The 19,342-nt window shown below is 36.6% G+C and overlaps 1 protein-coding gene across 9 annotated transcripts in view; it reads left to right on the forward strand.

Annotated features, from left to right (window-relative positions):
* Positions 1–19,092, forward strand: part of fam135a (family with sequence similarity 135 member A) — a 210,493-nt gene extending 191,401 nt beyond the window's left edge. For all 9 annotated transcript variants that reach the window (XM_069886143.1, XM_069886142.1, XM_069886144.1 and 6 more), the window contains 5 exons: positions 2,664–2,761; positions 10,818–10,969; positions 13,836–13,946; positions 15,822–15,935; positions 16,223–19,092. In XM_069886143.1, coding sequence (XP_069742244.1) covers positions 2,664–2,761; positions 10,818–10,969; positions 13,836–13,946; positions 15,822–15,935; positions 16,223–16,428 — 681 coding nt within the window. In that variant the 3' untranslated portion in view covers positions 16,429–19,092. The remainder of the gene's footprint in view (positions 1–2,663; positions 2,762–10,817; positions 10,970–13,835; positions 13,947–15,821; positions 15,936–16,222) is intronic.
* Positions 19,093–19,342: the final 250 nt, after the last annotated feature.

The raw sequence follows: 19,342 nt of genomic DNA on the forward strand, positions 1-19,342 counted from the left end.
AATTTTCTTCTGCACCATTCTTGTAGAATTTTCTTGGCTATTAATACCATTGGTGCCAATATTTCCAAAGGACTATATATTGAGCTTACAATCGAAAGAATACCTCTTCTTGTCAAAGGTCGTTCTTTCAAAACAATTTTGAATTTGAAAGCATCAGATTGAACACACCATTGCACTCCTAGAATTCTTTTGACAGGTAGAACGTCACAATCCAAGTCAAGATGTTTGTTCTCCTTTGCTCTTTCTGCTTCAGGAATAACAGCCAATACATCTCGACTGATGCTAATCCATTTCATAAGGAAGTAACCTACTTTATTACAATCTATTTTTAACTCATGATAAAGATTTATTACTTCTTTTACTGAAGCCACTGAAGTAAGACTATCATCAATGCAGAAATTATTTTTTTCATGTTGCTTTTGCTTGAGAACTAAATTGCTCTTCATTATCTTCAGCACATTTCCTGAGAGCAAAATTTGCACAAGTTGGTGACAAAGTTGCTACAAATAAATGAACTGTCATTCTGTATTCAATCATATCTTTACTGTAATCGCCATTAGGCCACCATAATAATCATAGAAAATCACTATCTTCTGATGGTACTTTCATTTGATGAAACATCTGAATATCTGCAGCAATTACAATAGGCTCTTTACAAAATCTTATCAAAACACTTATTAATGTACTGATTAAGTCTGGATCTTGTAAAAGTTGAGAATTCAATGAAACTCCTTGAAATGATGCTCCACAATCAAATGCTACACGTATTTTCTCCTTTTGTAGATGTATAACTCCATTATGAGGTAAATACCATTTCTACCATCTTTACATTCCAAGATATCTTCTGATACCTTTTCTACATAACCCTTGTTTATCCTGTCCAATATAACATTGGTGAAACCACCCCCCAGATCAGGCTTACGCGTCCCGCCGCTTGGGCGGACAGCCTCGGCCCTTGGGCTTAGCCGTTTGAGTCATATAGTAGTAACAGTCTTTTTTTCCCAATTACCCAGAGGTAGCAACACTGCAGTCAACATCCAGCAAAGCATTATCACTCATGAAAAAAATGTTTGCCAGGCATGGAGTTCCTTGTGAAATTTTTGAGCAGTGTATTTGAGTCCTTTGCCAATATTTGGGAGTTTCAACTTCAAGCCCACATTACCCATAGTCTAATGGCCTAGCAAAGAGTTCTGTCAAGGTGGTGAAGAGCCTCATGTAGAAAGCACATGATGGATGAGAGGATTTCCAAAGAAGTCTAATGATTCACAGAACTGTGCCACTACAAAATGGCTTTCTCCTGCCCAATTGCTGATGGGTCGACGCATACACAACAACTTTCCAATGCATGAAAATATGTTGACACCTAAAGGAGCACACGAGGTCAAACAGACTAAAGTGGAAGAGAAAGTAAAATGGAAACAGTATCACGATAAGACTGCGAAAAGCCTGGAGTTCAAATGCGAATCCGAGATCACAATTCTGGCACGTGGTCCATGGAAGGATATATGCAAGAGGAAATAGATCCACATTCCTACAAGATCCATGCAGAGGGATGGTCACTTCTGAGAAAGAACCACGTGGATCTACGATCATAAGCTCCAACCATGATCATGACCCATCACCTTTCAGTACACAAAGGGGGCCTGCACATGTAGAAAAGAAACATGTTGTTTAGAGTTCACAGAAAAAGACACAAATACTAACACAGCAAATGCAAGCAATACACTGGTGGAAACACATACCAGACCAAAAAGGACTATTAAACCACCTCAGTGATTGAAAGTTGCTGAGTGGAAAGAGACTGGCCATGGAATGTAGATACCCTTGTTATATAGACGCAGTATTGTGTTTATGATTTCTTTTTCTTTTTTAAAAAAGGGGAAAGAGTGTTATTATGCATGTATAATAAAGAACTACATTACCCAATAGGCAATGTATGCGATTGGCAAAAAGTAGACTGATAGAAGTCGAGTGCGTTGTTTGTTCAAGCAGCTCGAAAAATAAAGTTGTTTAAGCATTAAAACACACGTTTGTTCTTTTTCAAGGAACAAATATAACATCTTTCTCCTGGGCTGCTTCTTGATCTTCTGTATTATGTGTTTTGCATATCAGATTTTTATCTGCATTCTTTTTTTTAAAGTTTCTCACAGAAAGTAATTGCAGTTTATCAGAAGAGAGCAGAGTTCTTTGATCTGTTGGGATCTATTTCAAGGAGATAGTAGGTCCTATTTAAGTCTTAAATTTGTTTTGTAATTATTTCAAAATGCCTCATCCCACTTCTGTTTTTTAGTAAATGTAATAATTTATCATAGTTACAAGCCAACAGCAATGGTAATTAAATTATCTTAATTTCTTATTAGTTTCCTTTTTTCAATTAGTTTCCCTCTGTGTAGGGATGAGTCAGTGATTAATGCAATACTGAAGATAAGGAAAGCTCTTTTTTAGGTAAAGATCAAGAAATACCAATTCACATGTCCTTGAAGAAACTGTTTATTTGGTAGAGAATCATTCCTTTTTAAACAACTTTCAATTAGCTGATTGTATCAAAAACTCGATTATGACTATATCAAACTTTAAATTTTGTTGTGAATAGAGTTCCAAGAAAATTTCATTCACCTCTGCAAAGTCTGCAAATAAAATGTATATATCTTTTGCTCCCATAGAATGATACATTTGCAGACTTTGATTCCATGACTGATCGACTCTTAGATGAGATAATACAGTATGTTCAGCTGTACAACCTTACAGTTTCTAAAATCAGGTGAGTAAGCAAAAATTACATGTGGATGTTGAAAGATGAATTTTATAATTAATTTAACTTTCCTCTAGTTTTGCCGTACTTGTTTTAAAATGGTTGCACTTTTACTACATTTGTATGTAGATTGTAGATTATGGGTACTATCTATACCAATGGAATGAAGACTCATTATGAGGTTTTTACCATTATCACTGGGAATACTCCATGAATCCATGTGCCTTGCTCCTCCTTCCCATTTAACCTTGAAGTTTGCCTTCAGTCTCCAAAATATTTTCCCTTTGTCTTCTTTAATGATGTGATTTGTTCAATTATAAATGCCGTCAATAATGACAGTGGAAGTGGTTGAATTGGTGATTTCTTTTTAAAAAAAACTTTTACCAATATTTTATTCATTTTAATAAACAATTCAAACGAAAAGGGTTAAAAAATTAACAGTTTTGTTTGAGTATTTCCAGCTGAATGGCATTTCAATTGTTCATAAAGCCCAGCACTTTTTATGGGATGGCTTCTGCAGCTGGCTAAACTGCTCATTCATTTTACAATAGGTGGAAGGTTGCTTCTGGCCCTCCATGAAATCATGGATTAGTGTGTAGAAAGTGATGGAAAAATTGTTAGTGGACATCACTGGAATACCAATGGTTTTTTTTATTAAGAATTCTAAACATTTTGTTAATGTTTTAAGTCTGACAAGTCATTGATAATATTGTATTTTTGTGATACTTTATGTAGTCCGAAAGATTTTTTTTGTCCTTGTTCTCAGAGTGACTGTGTTAAATTTGTTATACTGTAATTCTATTTTCACAAACTGAAGGAAGCTGTTTAATATTTTCACAAAAATACACAACAGACATTTCAATTAATATAAATTTTACACATGTACACATTAGATTGGCCCTTCATATCAACGATAAGACAACATTTCAGTGAGCAAGGAAGTGTTTTTCAGTTTCCAATGTACATCTTGTGTTTACATACTTTTCATATCTATCTATAATATGGAAAAATATTGAATTTGGAGCACAAATCACTGCTCAAGTTTCAAAATGCTCAAACAAACTCCTGTTAAAATCCTTCCTAATTATCCAGGATATAAAGTTTCTATGTCATTTGGGAGATGAAGAGCACAATAAACCAAATAAAGACAAGACAATCAGTCTGGAAAAATCTGTACACATGTCAAATTTGAATGGGATCAACCTCTGTCTCATCCTATTGGTTAAATAACTTGCTGAAACTTTGCCAAATTTGAAATGTGAAAAAAGGCTTCTTTGAACCAAAGACTTCTGCTTTTAGTAGGACTGAACTCCATGTCAGTGACTTGAGGAAAAATTGGGCCCAAAATTTGGACAACTCAGAAGCAAGGTGATATGATTCTGCTCTCATATCAAAATCTTCTTCAATATTTTCACTCTATTTTAAAAGGTTTTTTCGGCCATCTGAAAGAAAGGAAAAGAATTACTCTGAAAGATTAAACAAATAAATTCTAAAAATAGAAAACTTTTAAACTGTCAGAATCAAACTTTAAAATCTAGTTACAATTACAGAATTAAAATGGCAGTTGGCAGCCATAATCCTCTCTCTGCTGATGTGCCTTAAATAACAGTATTGTTTTGAACTAAATAATATTTTTCCTGGTTCTTCTGATGTTAACATCACTAAAATATTAAAGTTTTGGGATCACGTGATGGGACCTGAGGAGTGAGCAGTGAACCTGGAGAGTTCCCAGATTGAGAAGGCAAAAATCATAGAAACCTTCCGAAAACAACCAAAAATATAAAAAGAAAATATAGGTGGAGACAGGAAAAGAACATGACAAAGAAAAACAAGGCAAGCATTAAAAGGAGCGGCTGAGAAAAAAAACGCTGGTAACTGAGCCAGTCCACCTTGTGGTATTCAAAATAGCAGAGGCAACCTGAGTTCAGCGTTGGAAAAGAAGAATGGAGTGAAAGAGACCTCCTCCCTGAAACACGAAGAACAGAAAAAGAAGGCAGGTGGAGGTGAGTCGAAGTCAGGGGGTGCTTTCCCCCTCCTGGAACGGCCAGAGAGGAAGTTGTGAACCAACCAGTGAGAGGAACAGTCAGTGGAATTGCAGGAAGAGTTGGGAACGTTGGAGACGAGGCTGTCAGTGCAGGAGGAGCTGGAAAGATTTGAAGCTCCTTGTGAGCAGCAGGATCAATGGGCAATCAGTAGCCAGCGTCAGAGGAAAAGCCCGGGAGGGAAGCCTGGGAAGCGATGGTTGGGCACAAGGTGATAATGGCACCCAAGAGATGGGAGAGGAATGGCTCAGAGCAAGAGGAGCGCCTGGACAGACAGGGGAACCCTGTGAACCTGGAGGTCGGACCTGCGATGGTGCAGGGAGGTGGAGGAATGACAGCGACAGTGGAGATGAGAATTGGAGGTACAATCTGCAGAGAGTTGCAGGGGGAGCCTTTAGTGAGAGGAAGGGGGAAAGTGTAGATGACCAGGCTAGGAGAAGCCAGAAGGAGTGACCTGACAGAGGGGAAAGAGGAGGGGATATAGACCCTTCCCCAAGAGATATCTTGAAAGCAGTGGAGGAGGGGGAGAGGCACCTCTGTGAAAAGTCAAGTTAAAAAATTAGATTTTTGATTCAGGAGATTAGTAAAATTCAGGGGACTCTGAGTAGGTTAACAAGCAGGATGGTAGATAGAGAAGATAAGGAGGAGGAAACTGATAGAGTCAGGGCAGTGGAGACAAAGGTGGAAGCATGGGCCAAGGATAGTTGCTAAAAATAGACTCCCTGGAAAATCATAGTAGAAGGGACAATTTTAAAATTGTTGAGTTAAGGGAGGGTAGAGAAGAGAGGGGATATGATTACTTTCCTTCAATACTGGATTCTGAAGACATTGGGCAGAGACAAGGTGGGGGGATAATATAGAAATAGAAAGTGCGCATCGGTCTTCTGCCACGTGCCCAGGTCTTGGTCAGAAACCACACTCTACATTGATGAACCTTTTAAGGTTCCAGGATAGGTAAAGAATTTTGTGCACAGCGGCAGTTGGCTCGATATGCTTGTCTGGAGGGTCGAGGACAAAGGATTGGATGGGCAGTGGATGGGGGGGGGGGCTCAGTGAAGGAGCATAAATGAGGGGAAGATCTTTGAAGCTATGGTTAATATAATTAACTATCTAAGTCTTAAAGTTTATGGATTAAATGGGTCAGTGAAGAGGAAGAGATCTTGGTACACATCAAAAAAAATGAAAGTGGATATAGCCTTTCTCCAAGTGACACACCTTTCAGAAAGAGAGCATCAGAAGTTAAAAAGAGGATGGGTAGGCCAAACAATCTCATCCTCCTTTAATTCTATGGCAAGGGGAGTAGCGATTTTGATGGGGAAAAATATTACAGTGAGGATGGAGAGTGTGGTCAAGGATAAAGCAGGAAGATATGTAATGGTACCCTGTCAGATATATTCAGAAACCTGGACCCTATTAAATATATATGTCCATAATTTCAATGATGAGAAATTCATAAAAGATGTCTTTTTTTAAATTTTGGGAGGGTAGAGAAAATATCCTAATTGGAGGGGACTTCATATTTTGTCTGGATCCGGTTTTGGATGTCGACAAAAAGAGTAACAAGGGTCAAGGCAGCCAAAGCTACGTTGGCCTTTATGAAAGAGCTGAATTTAATAGATGCATAGAGAAGGCAGCATCCAAGAGTTAGGGACTATTTCTTTATGATTCCATACCAGGGGAGATTTATTTTTGGCATTGTGATAGTACAGATTCTATCACCAATGTGTATATGTATAGATGGTAGTGTAGGATTGGCTGAGAGTGTAGTCACACCTACTGGCAGGTTTTAAAGGATTGCTCCTAGCCAGACCAGGTCATTCTGGACTGGTCGACCTACTTGTGATATGCTCCAGTCTTTTAGTTAATAAAAGCCTTGGTTTGGATCAACAAGTCTTTGGTTCTTTCGATGCGCACTACAGGCATCAGCCCAATTAGAAGAAAGGATCGTGGAAACTGAGTACACAGTGAGACTTTTGTCAGATCATTTCCCCCAACACTTAGCAGTATAATGCTGGATAAACAGAGATGGTGTATAGGTGGCACACTGCCCATTGCTGTTGAAACCGGAGTTTTGTATCTTTATTAGAACTCAGATAGATGTTCTTTGTGACTAACTGTACCTCTACTGTGGATAAATTTCTCATTTGGGACACTTTAAAGGCATATTTAAGAGGGAAAATAATTGGATATGCTAAAACAATTAGAGAATATTTGAGAGAGGTGGACAGTGGGACAGGAGATTAATGGACTAGAAATTTATTTTCAAAGAATGGGCTTGGAGGAAAAAGTATAGAGAATATCAAATAAGAAGCTCAGGTATAATACATTTTAAACCTAGAGAATAGACAATACAATTTTAAGGTCGAGGCAGAAATATTATGAGCTAGTGGAAAGGGCCCATAAAGTTCTCTCCTGGCAGCTGAGAGCAGAACAGGCCACAAAAACTATTAATGCGATACAAAAGGGGAATGACAGGATTTCATACAAGCCAAAGGAAATTAATGATATTTTCTGGCAGTTTTATTAACAGTTATATAGAACAGAGTCAATGGGGGAATCAGGAAAAATAAATGATTTCCTGTCAAAATTGGAACTACCAAATTTAGGTCTAGAAGAGCAAGAGAGGCTGAGTGCCCCATTTACAGCAGAAGAGATAGAGAAAGCATTAAGTCTACTGCAAGCTGGCAAGTCTTGGGGGGAGGACAGGTTCCTGCCTGAATTCTACAGGGAATTTAAGGATCTTTTGATCTCCCTCTTTATGGAGGTTGTGGATCAGGCAATGGAGACCCGTACTCTTCCAGAATCTTTTTCAATGGCAATCATTATGGTGATTCTCAAAAAGGACAGAGACCTACTGAAACAGTCTTCGTATTGACTCATCTCATTACTGAATGTGGACTATAAGATTCTTGCCAAAGTCCTGGCAAATAGATTGGCAAAACATTTGCTTAAATTAATAAATATTAATCAAGTAGGCTTTGTGCAGAAGCAACAGGCTTGTAGATTATATAAGCAGACTGTTGAGCATTAATCACTTGGCACAGTCAAGGGGCGATCCAAGTTTAGCTGTGGCCCTGGATGCGAAAAAAGCATTTGACAAATTAGAGTGGGACATTTAATTCAAAATGTTGGAGAAAATGGGATTGCGACCAACTTTTATAAATTAGATTAAGAGCACTATATAATGTGCACAAGGCCAAGGTTGTGACCAATGGGCAAGTATCTTCAGCCTTCCCACTATCGAGATCTAGCAGTCAGAGGTGTCCATTATCTCCGGCTCTATTCTTATTTGCTACTGGCAGAAGCCATTTGCCAAGATCCAGACATTAAGGGCTTCAAAGTGGGCCAGGAAGAACTCAAAATCAATCTGTTTGCTGATGATGTGTTGACATATCTGACAGACCCTGTAAACTCATTAGCCAGGCTTCAATCCACACTGGAAGATTATGGGAAGATTTTTGGGTACAGAATTAATTGGGATAAAAGCAAAATTATGCCACTCACAAAGTGGGACTATAGTGAATTGAAAAAGAAAAGTCAATTAGGATGGCCGCAAATGGGGATTAAGTACCTGGAGGTAAGGGTAGACAACAATTTATCAAATTTGTTCAAATTATATCCCCCCTGCTCAAAAAAATTATATCCCCCCTGCTCAAAAAAATTGAGGAAGACTTAAATAGGTGGATGACCTTGCCTATCACATTTATAGGCAGGGTCAATTATGTAAAAATGAATGTGTTGCTGAGGCTCCAACTCTTCCAGGCTTTGCCTATTGCATTGCCCCAGAGATTCTTCGAAAACCTCAACACACAGATAAGTAGGTTCCTTTGGAACAAAAAGGTTTCTCCATGCAGAAATTAACATGGGACTATACTCAGGGTGGATTGAGATTACCAGGTTTCAAAAAATATTATTGGGCAGCCCAGTCGAGGTGGATTGCCTTGCTCTTTGACGGGGGAGGTACACCATCCTGGGCACAAATTAGTCTGCACACGGTAGGTGAGAAAGTAGCGAGAGAATTTATAAATGGGATGGCAAATTGTTATCTGGCAAGAGGGACAACTTCTTGCTAAAACATACAATATATGTGTGGAACTAAATTAAGGAATGTATTGGCCAGAAGGTGGGATTGTCTCCAAACCACCCCTCTCCACCCCCCAGGACTCAAAATAATTTAATACCATTGACTATTGATAACAAGATCCTGGACACCTGGTTTTAAAAGGGGATCAGGTGTATCGAGCTGTTATGAGCTCATGTAATTTTAGTATTTAAGAAGTAAATATGATTTGTCAAATAGAACAGTCTTTTGCTACTTTCAGTTAAGATCTTTCTTGAGGGACAAATTGGGTCCAACCACGGCCATGCCAGAGTAGAGTTACATTGGAGACTTTGATTCAAAGAGGGAACACAAAAAAACATTATTTTGAAAATGTATTCACTATTCCAAGCGGAGGGCCTGAAGCTGGGGCTTTATAGATCAAGGTAGAATTGGGAGTTGAACCTAGGTGTTACAATAGATGAACAGTGCTGATCAGACCCATGTTGAGATAGCATGACCACAATAATTAACTCACGATATAGACTGGTGCAATACAACTTTCTTCACCAACTAGACCTCATGCTGCAGAAATTAAATGAAGGTAAACCAGAAATTTCAGATCAATGTTTCAGGTGCAGTATAGAGATAGGATCCGTTGTGCACTCAACCTGGTCATGCTCCAAGGTGAGGCCCTTTTGGGAAGAGCTAGGCTAAGCCATAGAGAAAATCATAGGTCGAGTTTTCACAGGACCCAAGTTATTCCTGTTGGGAAATATCATGGACATCAGGCTTACAATGAAGCTATCCAAATTTCAAATCTAATTTGTTTTGATCGGTCTGGCAGTGGCCAGAAAGTGCATAGTGGCTACCTGGAAGTCACACTCTCATCTGGGCATTGCATATTGGAATATGGAAATGCAGAGCTGTGTTCCCTTGGAGAAATTTACTTATAATCTAAGGAAAAAAATATGAAACTTTTCTTAAAATCTGTCAACCATACCTCAGTTACATAGATGCAAGGATATAGATGTGGTTCCCTGTTCTTTGCTGCTGCCCTGCCCCAAACTTGTCCTTCCTTTCCTGGGGGGGGGGAGATAGATGGGTTGGGGGGTCCATTCCAATCAGGCTAAGTCAAAATGAATGTAAGAGACCTAGAAGATGGGCATTGTGTTTTGACAGACCCTATGGTTAATGTGTTTCTTTTCCTTGTTTAATTTGTTATTAGTCCTCAGTCAGTAGTGTCATGTTTTTTATGTTAAATAAGCTTTTTTGCCTTTTCATGTAAGTTGTTTTTTTATTTAAATGGTTAATGTGTTCTCTTTTTGTTATTTTATGTTGTGGGGGGGGGGGAGAGGGGAATGAAACCAGACTCAATAGAAGAAATGTAAATATGATTGTTGTACTGTGAAGTATTGAACTGTCTGAGTTTGAAAAAATAATAAATAAAATATTCCAAAAATTTTGATTTCATTTCAATGTTGAGAATCCTCTAAATCATATTTTGATTTTGAACTCAATTCCTTCTGGACTTCATATACAGGGTATATTTATAATTACCTGACTCAACTACTAATGAGTGAAATGAAGTCTAGTTATCTTTTTGCAATCCAACTTAATTTTTGAACATAGTATAAAAGAAACAGATGTGTATATTTCAGTTCTTTGAGTGCAAAATTCATAAGGCACTTCACAGAAGCAATTACAGTGAACTGAAATATGGGACTAACTTGGGCATGATTGTCTCCTGAGTTATAAATTTATGTGATCCTCATTTACAATGGAATGATCCACAAAACAATTTAATAGGGCACGAGAAAATTAAATCAGGTATTAAATTTATTTTTCTGAAAGATGTTAAAGATCCATTGGTGTTGATGTGGATAGAGAAAATTTTGTAATATTATAAAATAATCATGTTTTGAAATATTTTCACTCCCAATCATCTATCTGCACTCTCTTCCTCTCTTTCCCATTCCCACAGTTTTGTAGGACATTCTTTAGGTAACTTAATCATTCGATCAGTACTTACAAGACAAAGATTTAAATTTTACTTGAACAAATTGCACACGTTCCTTTCTTTGTCTGGACCTCACCTGGGCACCTTGTACAACAGCAGTGCACTTGTCAATACAGGTAAGCAAATATTCTTTGTCAACTTTCTAAAATGAATTTTATTTATAGTAAATGTTGCTAAATTGGCATATGCACAATCTGTATTATGAGAGAAAAACCAAATAAATGTAGCATGTCATGTCCCAGGCTGTAGATGTCAAAAACGCGAAGACGTAACTGTAAGGTGAGAGAGAGGTAGGTGCCTGGGGAAGTGGTGGAAAGAAATATGTCAACAATGTTTGAAATATTTAGATAGGCACATGACTGACAGGGAATGTAGGAATATAGGCCATGTGTGGGCAGATGGGATTCATTTTAAATAGCATCATGCTTAGTGTGGACATGGTGGGCTGTGTACTATTTTATATTATTTGTCATGATATGAATCCTTCATCAGAAATGGGTGAATAAAAATGTAATCAATCTATTGAATATCTTCCAATCTCCAACAACTGCAAGCGTTCTATGACATTTTGCTTTGGAACTAACCACATTCCTTTCATTAATACCCAAAAAGCTGTTAATCATTGTCTTAAATTCACCCTACTGAGCTAATATAGCTCTCTTTAGTGGATATTTCCAAAGATTCAGTCCTGAATGGCCTAAGCTTTATTTTGAAACTGGCTTGCTAGTTCTAGACTGCCAACCAGCAGAAACATCATCCCTGTTACTTCCCCCTCACCTCTATCCAGGGACCTAAACAAACCTTCCAGGTGAGACAATAGATTCACATATACCTCCTCCAACATTTTTTACTTCATTCAGTACTCCTGATATGACCTCCTATACAGTACTCACACTCTGATCTCATATGCTGTCTAGAGCTCCTGGTTGCCAGCCATTTAAATTTCCCTCATTCCCACACCACCCCCCATCTATCCTTGGCCTTTTCTACTGTCAGGATGAGAGCTGCATGTCATTATTGAGGCTGGGTAATCTACAACCCAATATCATGAACATTGAATTCTCCACTTTCAAGTGTGACAGAGTATTTAGAGGTGGTTTGAGAAGAATTGTTAGAGCAGCTTGCACACACACATTTTAAAACACAGAATATTTGCAGAACTTTTGCAGAATGCCTTTTTCAGGAGGCAACAAAGTATCGACAGCAGGTGCCTGGGAGAGCATGTGATCTTTGCAGGCAGAGAAGAGATTTGCTCTCAGAGAGGGAGGGAGTGAAACAGAGAAAGAGGAGTGTCAGAAATTATTTCCAGAAGGACAAAGCTGACAAACTTTGGAAGGCTGTCTGGTCAAAGGAGAAGACTGGCGATCTGAAAGATGACCTGAAAGAAAGAGGATCATCCGGAGAACCCTGAAGGGGGCAAGTTTCGTCAGCAAGACTGATTGAGAAGGAATCAGTTGTGGATGTCCTGGAAAAGGAATCTCTCTCTGAAAACAGGAAGAACCCTCCTGAGTGGTAACCATTTGCCTGTTAAGCACCAAAGACTGGTGAACTTTGTTAATGCTAACTTCTGTGCACAGTACGAGAATTGCCTGAAACCAGTGAGATTGGATTGTGATCCAAAGAACTTTTCTAATCTTAAATATACATTACACACACCTGCGCTTAGTATTAGAGTGGGGATTAAGTAGTTAGGAAGGTTAAGTAAGTAGATTAAGTAATAAGTTAAAGTTCAATTCTGTTTTCTTGTTCAAATATAATTAAAAACTACTTTTGTTTAAGTAACCCTGTGTTGTGGTGGATATCTATAGCTGGTGGTTCTTGGGGTCCTCTGGACTCCGTAACACAAGTAACACCCTCCCCCTCAGTCCTTTTCTATCTTCTCATCTACCCAGGTCCTCTTATACATCTTCTTTCCAAACTCTGCAGAACTATTACAGTTCTTTACCCTTCCCCACCTCACACAAAGCCCCAACACATCCGCTCCCTACTATTCCCATCTGGCCACCATCCCTCCCTTGTATAGTTACAGAAATCTGCTTCTTCCAGCAGTTGTTTCGACCTTCACCCACTCCTCCCCTACTCTTGGTTCTATCTGCTTTTTTTAATTTGTCTCCATTCGCTTATCACCCTTGCATCTTGCCTCCCAACTCCAACCTTACTGTTCACCCACCAGGCTCCATCAGTCTGATATCCTTCACACTCCACGGTCCATCCTACCCTCTTTAATACTGTATGTGTTCTCTCTCTTCTCAGTCTAAAGCAGAGTTTGTGTTGTCTCTATTTCCATGTACAGATGCTGCCTGTTATGCCAAATTTCTCCAGTTTGTTGTTTGCTTTAGATTCCATCATCCACAGTGCCTTGTGTATCTATCTATCTACTTTGTCAAGCCTTTAAATAAGTGAGATGGGAGAAAATTAGCAATATTCAGGGAAAACATTGTTTATAAGCAGTTTCAAATGATTTCCAATGGTTTATACAAATTTTAATTTGATGGATTTCAGCCCTTTATTTAGATGACTATTGATAAAGATTTATCAGAATGTAAGGCAAAAACCAAACACCAAACTTAGCAGGTCAGGCAGCATCCGTGGAGGAAATTGAGAGTCGATGTTTTGGGTTGAAACCTTGCCTCGGAAAAGTATCTATTCAAACTTGTTTGCCTTTCTGTCCCCACATTCATATGATGCCACAGAAATGGAATTGTTGACTAACCAAATTTATTAGATACCATCAATTTGTTCACAATGTCCAACAAGATGACTGAAGGTTCGTGAAGATTGGTCAAAAGATTCAATTTCACTTCAAAGTTTGCTTGTCTCATTTAAATGATTTTTATATTCAATAGTTTTTAATAAAGAAATTCATTTTTTTAAATAGCTGGGCATCTGGTCAGAATGGGACTTTGATTAAGTTTCTAATTTATTTACCTTCTTTTGCATTAACTGTATTTTAATGTCTTGTTGCATTATTTTCATTATCAGGACTCTGGTTTATGCAGAAGTGGAAGAAATCTGGGTCCCTCCTGCAGCTGACTTGTAGAGATCATTCTGATCCTCGACAAACTTTTCTATACAAACTCAGCAAAAAAACTGGTAAGTCTTGCAGGATTTTTTTTTGCTGTCTGCATAATTTGATGGAATGCAAAAGTTTTGGAACAATAAGCTTATTTTACTTGCACTTGGTTCCATCACCAACTGACTTGAGAGCATATAAAAAAATGTTGCACTTATCCTGAATAGAAGAATATGAAAATTCTAATGTTTCTTGCTAGCACAAAAGTAAATTGAATGCAGACTTTGAAAATGCAGAATGCCAAAGTTATTCATCATTGAATTTAAAAATGTGCTCTCATCTGAAATAAAATTGTATCTGAGCTGAACAAAATGAAGAAAATCAGCAGTCAGATGGCATCCGTAAAGAGAAATGGTCAGTCAACTTTTTGGGTTGGCATCCTTAAATGAGATTGGTAAATATCTCGATAAGTGATCTCAAACTGCAACATCGACTTACCATTTCTATCAATGGATGCTACCTGGCCCACAGATTCACTTAGGACTGAGTTCTCTTTGTTCACTCAAGATTTCAGCATCTGCAGATTTCATGTTGTCTCTTGACTGGTTTGTATTAGCATTTTAAATATTTAAAGCTGTTGTTGTCTGAAAAGCTCAAGTGATTGATTTTTATGTGAGCCGGTAATGAATTTTAATTTTTCTCTGTAATGCATTTGCCCATGTCTCCACAGTTTTGGGTTTCTGATGAAGATTAAATTATTATCTTCTTTGCTATTTAATACATTCTAGTCTGGGATTACAAAGATCTATTTCCATTTTGATAGTTTAATGAAATAGAAAAAAATACAGGTGCTGTAAAAGTGAAATGAAGTTTGAAAATGCTCAGCAAGTCAGGCCACATTTGAAGAAAGAGAAACAGTTATTGTTTCATGTCTGGGACTCTTCATCAGAATAATATGCCTCAGAAGGTGTACATTAGGGGCAGCATGTTTGTAGCAGTTAGTGCAACGCCTTTAGAGCGTCAGCAATCAGGACTGGGGTTCAAATCCTGCGCTATCTGTAAGGAGTTTGTACCTTCGCCCTGTGTCTGCGTGGATTTTCCATGGATGCTCCATTTTCCTCCCACCATTTGAAACGTACTGGGGTTGTAGGTCAATAGGGTATAATTGGGCAGCACGGACTCAAGGGCCGAAATGGCCTGTTACAGTGCTTCAAGTTTAAATTTAAAAATTTCTCTACTCGCCCACCCATAATCAATGGTTACATGCTATAATGATGGAAAATTAAGATGTTCTACAAATGTTCTAAATTTAAATTTTTCTAATTTTTGAATTACTTTCATAACCTTTAATGGCAATTATAATTATATAATTTGTGATTCTTGTGGATTTGCATTTCTTCTTAATTTTATTAGTGGTGTACTTTTTCTTTATATTACCATGCAACTTTGAAATGGTAAAGGGTTTGGATTATATAATCATATTCTTCATGCTTTTACTCTTTTTTCTTCATTTTTTCAATATATCCTTGAATTAATATTGTTACATAGGATCAATTCTTTTTTTCTACTAACGAGTTTGCTTACTTTGTTACAATTATATTAGTGTTATGCATCAATCTTTTTACTGTATGTATGTATTATATGGAAACTCAATAAAAATATTGAAAAAGAAAAAAAATTCTCTACTTAGATTGAGGGAGAAAAGTTCCTTGTTTCTATTAGAAATGGAAAATAAATCATTTCCAGCAAGAAAGTTTTGGCAGATATATTCTCTTAATTTACAATCACAATATAATATATATTTATGTGTTTAGGTTCTTCTGACTAATTTGGGCTTAATTTGGACTGACATTTATGTCAAGTACACTAATTATCAAAAGTTTAATCTCCCAAAGCCATTTTGAGTTCTGTGTTAAGTTTTTGTTATGGTGTCTGACTTAAATTCTATATTTAAGGTCTCTGTTACTTCAAAAATGTCGTGTTAGTTGGATCGTTACAAGACCGCTATGTCCCTTACCATTCTGCTCGTATTGAGATGTGCAAAACCGCATTAAAGGATAAACAGTCAGGTAAGGTTGAGTATCTGATAGTGGTTACTGTTTATAGACATTTACTGGAGGCAATTAAACTTGTCATGAGGATTCCTACCGTCATCTAGCAATTTTTTTAATATTTTGAGAAAAGTGAAAGCAGAAACAATTTGCAAAAATGTCTAAATGTCGACAGGCCATTGTTTAAAGTTATCTTCAATTTATATCATATGCAGATATAATTAGGCATTGTGCATAACACCACAAAGGATTTTAACTCTTTCTGTGTTTAGTGAAGACTTATACCTGATTTTTGTATTTTATAGGACCAGTGTATGCTGAGATGATCCAAAATCTTCTTTCACCGGTTTTGGAAAATAAGGAATGTAATTTGGTCCGATATGATGTTATCCATGCATTACCCAACACAGCTAATTCATTAATAGGGCGAGCAGCTCATATTGCTGTTCTTGATTCAGAAATCTTTTTGGAAAAGTTTTTTCTGGTGGTGGGCCTTAAATATTTTCAGTAAAAATGTACACCATAAACTTTATTCAAAGAAATAGATTTGACTCCAGACATAGTCTTGCCTACAAAAAACTATTTGTACATTTTTGTATTAAAAACAATTTACATTGTTTTTGGAGTTAGAGAAAAGGTCCGAATATGTTTTTGTTTGTTGGTTTGTGCTGTGCAATACCAATTTTATATTTTTATTGGTCTTATGTACTTATTTCAGTTGAGTTTTTCTGTATTTTTTCAGAAATTTATTTTGCGTTTTGAATTATCAGTTAATAGTTGAAATGATCAGGGTGCACTGTTTATATTTTTACTTTCTAATTTTTAAAGTAAATATTCAATTACTAAGTTAGAGATAAAACATTAATTTAATTCATGACTTCCAAAGAAAGCATTTTCATATAATCTATTGGGAGCCTGTTGTACGTTACATTTGTTAACGCAGATTTTGACAACTGGAAGCCTTGTAAAAAGCTGCTATATATTTATACATTTTTAACATTGCTCAATTTAGAAAATTTACAGATACATTTTTCATTTCATGCAGTCTTTCTGCATGGACCAAAAATTGTCTAATTCATAAGCATGTCTATTTTGTCACTACCAAGTTTTACACCAGTTCACAAATGTCTGCAATACATTTTTATATGGAAAACATTCTCCAACAACTTTTAACCATACCTGTGGAACGTAATTACTTTTTCTACTGCTTAAGTGGAAAGAATTTTTTACTGTGGAACTTTTAGAACTGAAGCAACTATTTTCAAATTCTCTAATATTCTCTGTTGATTGGAAGTTTTCACTGTCAGGCTAGTCTGATATGTTGATTTGAAATTATTTTTTACTGCATGATGGTGTAAACTCAATATAATGAACCCAGCATTTACAAAGGATTTAAGTCGATCCTATTACATTCTGAAAGTAGTAGTGAAGAGCCGACATTTTAGCTAATTGAACTACCTGTTTTCTTGATGGCTGAAATTCTTGTATGTCATTCTATTTATTGGTGACATTTCCCACAAAGTTATTCCTTGTTATAACTATTTTTAAAAATACAGTAATATGACAAGTGTGTTCTAGTGAAGGGTCATTTCCTGGTGGTTTGTCTAACTTGGGGTCTGGAAGCACTGCATCTAATATCACTGGGTGTGATATACAAGTATTGCATTTGCTGGCAAGGAACAGGAGTTAAAACATTGAAATAGACAATAAATATTTTAATAATTAAACAAACTTTATTACAATTGTAACAATGGGATATGTTTTACTCTAATTTCTGAGGGAATACTTTCTAAATACATTTATTTCAATTATCCTAATTAACTGTGGGATGCATAACATGGTTTATGGGTTACAGCTCTATATTTGACATTGCCATGGAAAAGAAAACACTACATCCTTATAAGTAGGGAGTCATGTTTATAACCTTATTTTCATACCCCTAAAATGCATAAGCTACCATCATTGTACCAGCAGTTAAATATTAAAAATATTTTATATTATTGTACTGAGCAAATTAAAATATCTTTCTTTTATATTTTTCATTTCTAAATCTAATATTGCATTACTTTGAAAACCACAAATTTCTCACTGCAGAAGGAAGATCAATGTCTTTACACCACCAGTGATATGCATTCTTACAACTTCAAATTTTAGGTTTCCTGAATCTGAAGTAGAATAGCCAGTGACCACACAAGTTTTCAAGGTAAACTCTCACTCTGTCATGGGTCCCAATTCCCCATGAGGAAATCAGGACCCAAGAATATCTGATAAATACTGGTGAGGCTGTGACTTTTATGACCAAAAGAAAATTGAGAGGTGGATAGCTTTAAAATTATAATAGATATGGAGGTGATTTTGGTTCTGAGGGATACCAAAAGATGGTCACAGACAAATTCTGTCAGAAATTGAGGAGAAACTTGTCTAGTCAAATTTGTTAAAATTGGAAATCATTCACAAATTTATTAATTCAAGGAAATGGCACTGTTGCACCATGATGAAGTTAGAAAACACATAATAAATATGGAAGAATATGATATGCTGAGAAGAAATAAGGTAGAAGAGTTCTTGGAGTTTAAACAAGCACAGACCAGTTGGGCTGTAAATTTGTTCTGACTGCTGGAGAATTATTACCAGTTCACTTTGCAACTCAGAACTTTCTCCATTAAATTACAAAATATATTGCTTGAGTATTAATATTTTCACCATCTTAGAACATCGAAAAGTGCTTTACAACAAATGAAGGGCTTTTGAAGTGTAATTACTGTTGTAACATTGACAACAATGCAACCAATTAGTACATAGCAATAATTAATCCCATAGAGCTATGATTGATGAAAGTTCTTAGTTATCTTCTTTCTTCACTGACATTTTCTTGATATCTGATTGTATCCCTCCCTGAATCACATCTGGTCGTTTGAACTTTTCATCACAGCTGTGGTGCTCTGGAGTCTGCACAGCTCTATTCCACATTGCAAATGGGAGCCAGCAATCATGATGGCACCTTGGATCCATGTATGTTGGAGAATAAATTCTTCAACATTTCTAACAATAAATTTTGAAAGCACACATTACTACTTCTAGAAATGCAAGGTACTTATCTGAATCTTGGAAATGCCAATCCAAGCCTGTATGTGCTACTTTACCTTGAAGATAAATAAAATTCCAATTGAATGTACTTTTTAGGTGTCATGCTGTTTTTCAAAGGCCTAATTTTCATTGTCTTATTCTTGCTTTGATTAAGTTGGATATTAACCTGGGTTATCAAACATAAAGTGCTAGCTTATATCCTGGCTTAAATCCTAAAATATTGTTTTCTTGGTTACCTTTCTCATCATAAATTAAAGTTTTTGACCTGTAAAGTGACTTTAAATAAAATGCAGCCATTGGACTTCAAACTTTCAGTTGAACCATAATGTCTACATGAA

The sequence above is a fragment of the Narcine bancroftii genome, chromosome 6 (genome assembly GCF_036971445.1).
Source record: "Narcine bancroftii isolate sNarBan1 chromosome 6, sNarBan1.hap1, whole genome shotgun sequence".
Lineage (NCBI taxonomy): Eukaryota > Metazoa > Chordata > Chondrichthyes > Torpediniformes > Narcinidae > Narcine > Narcine bancroftii.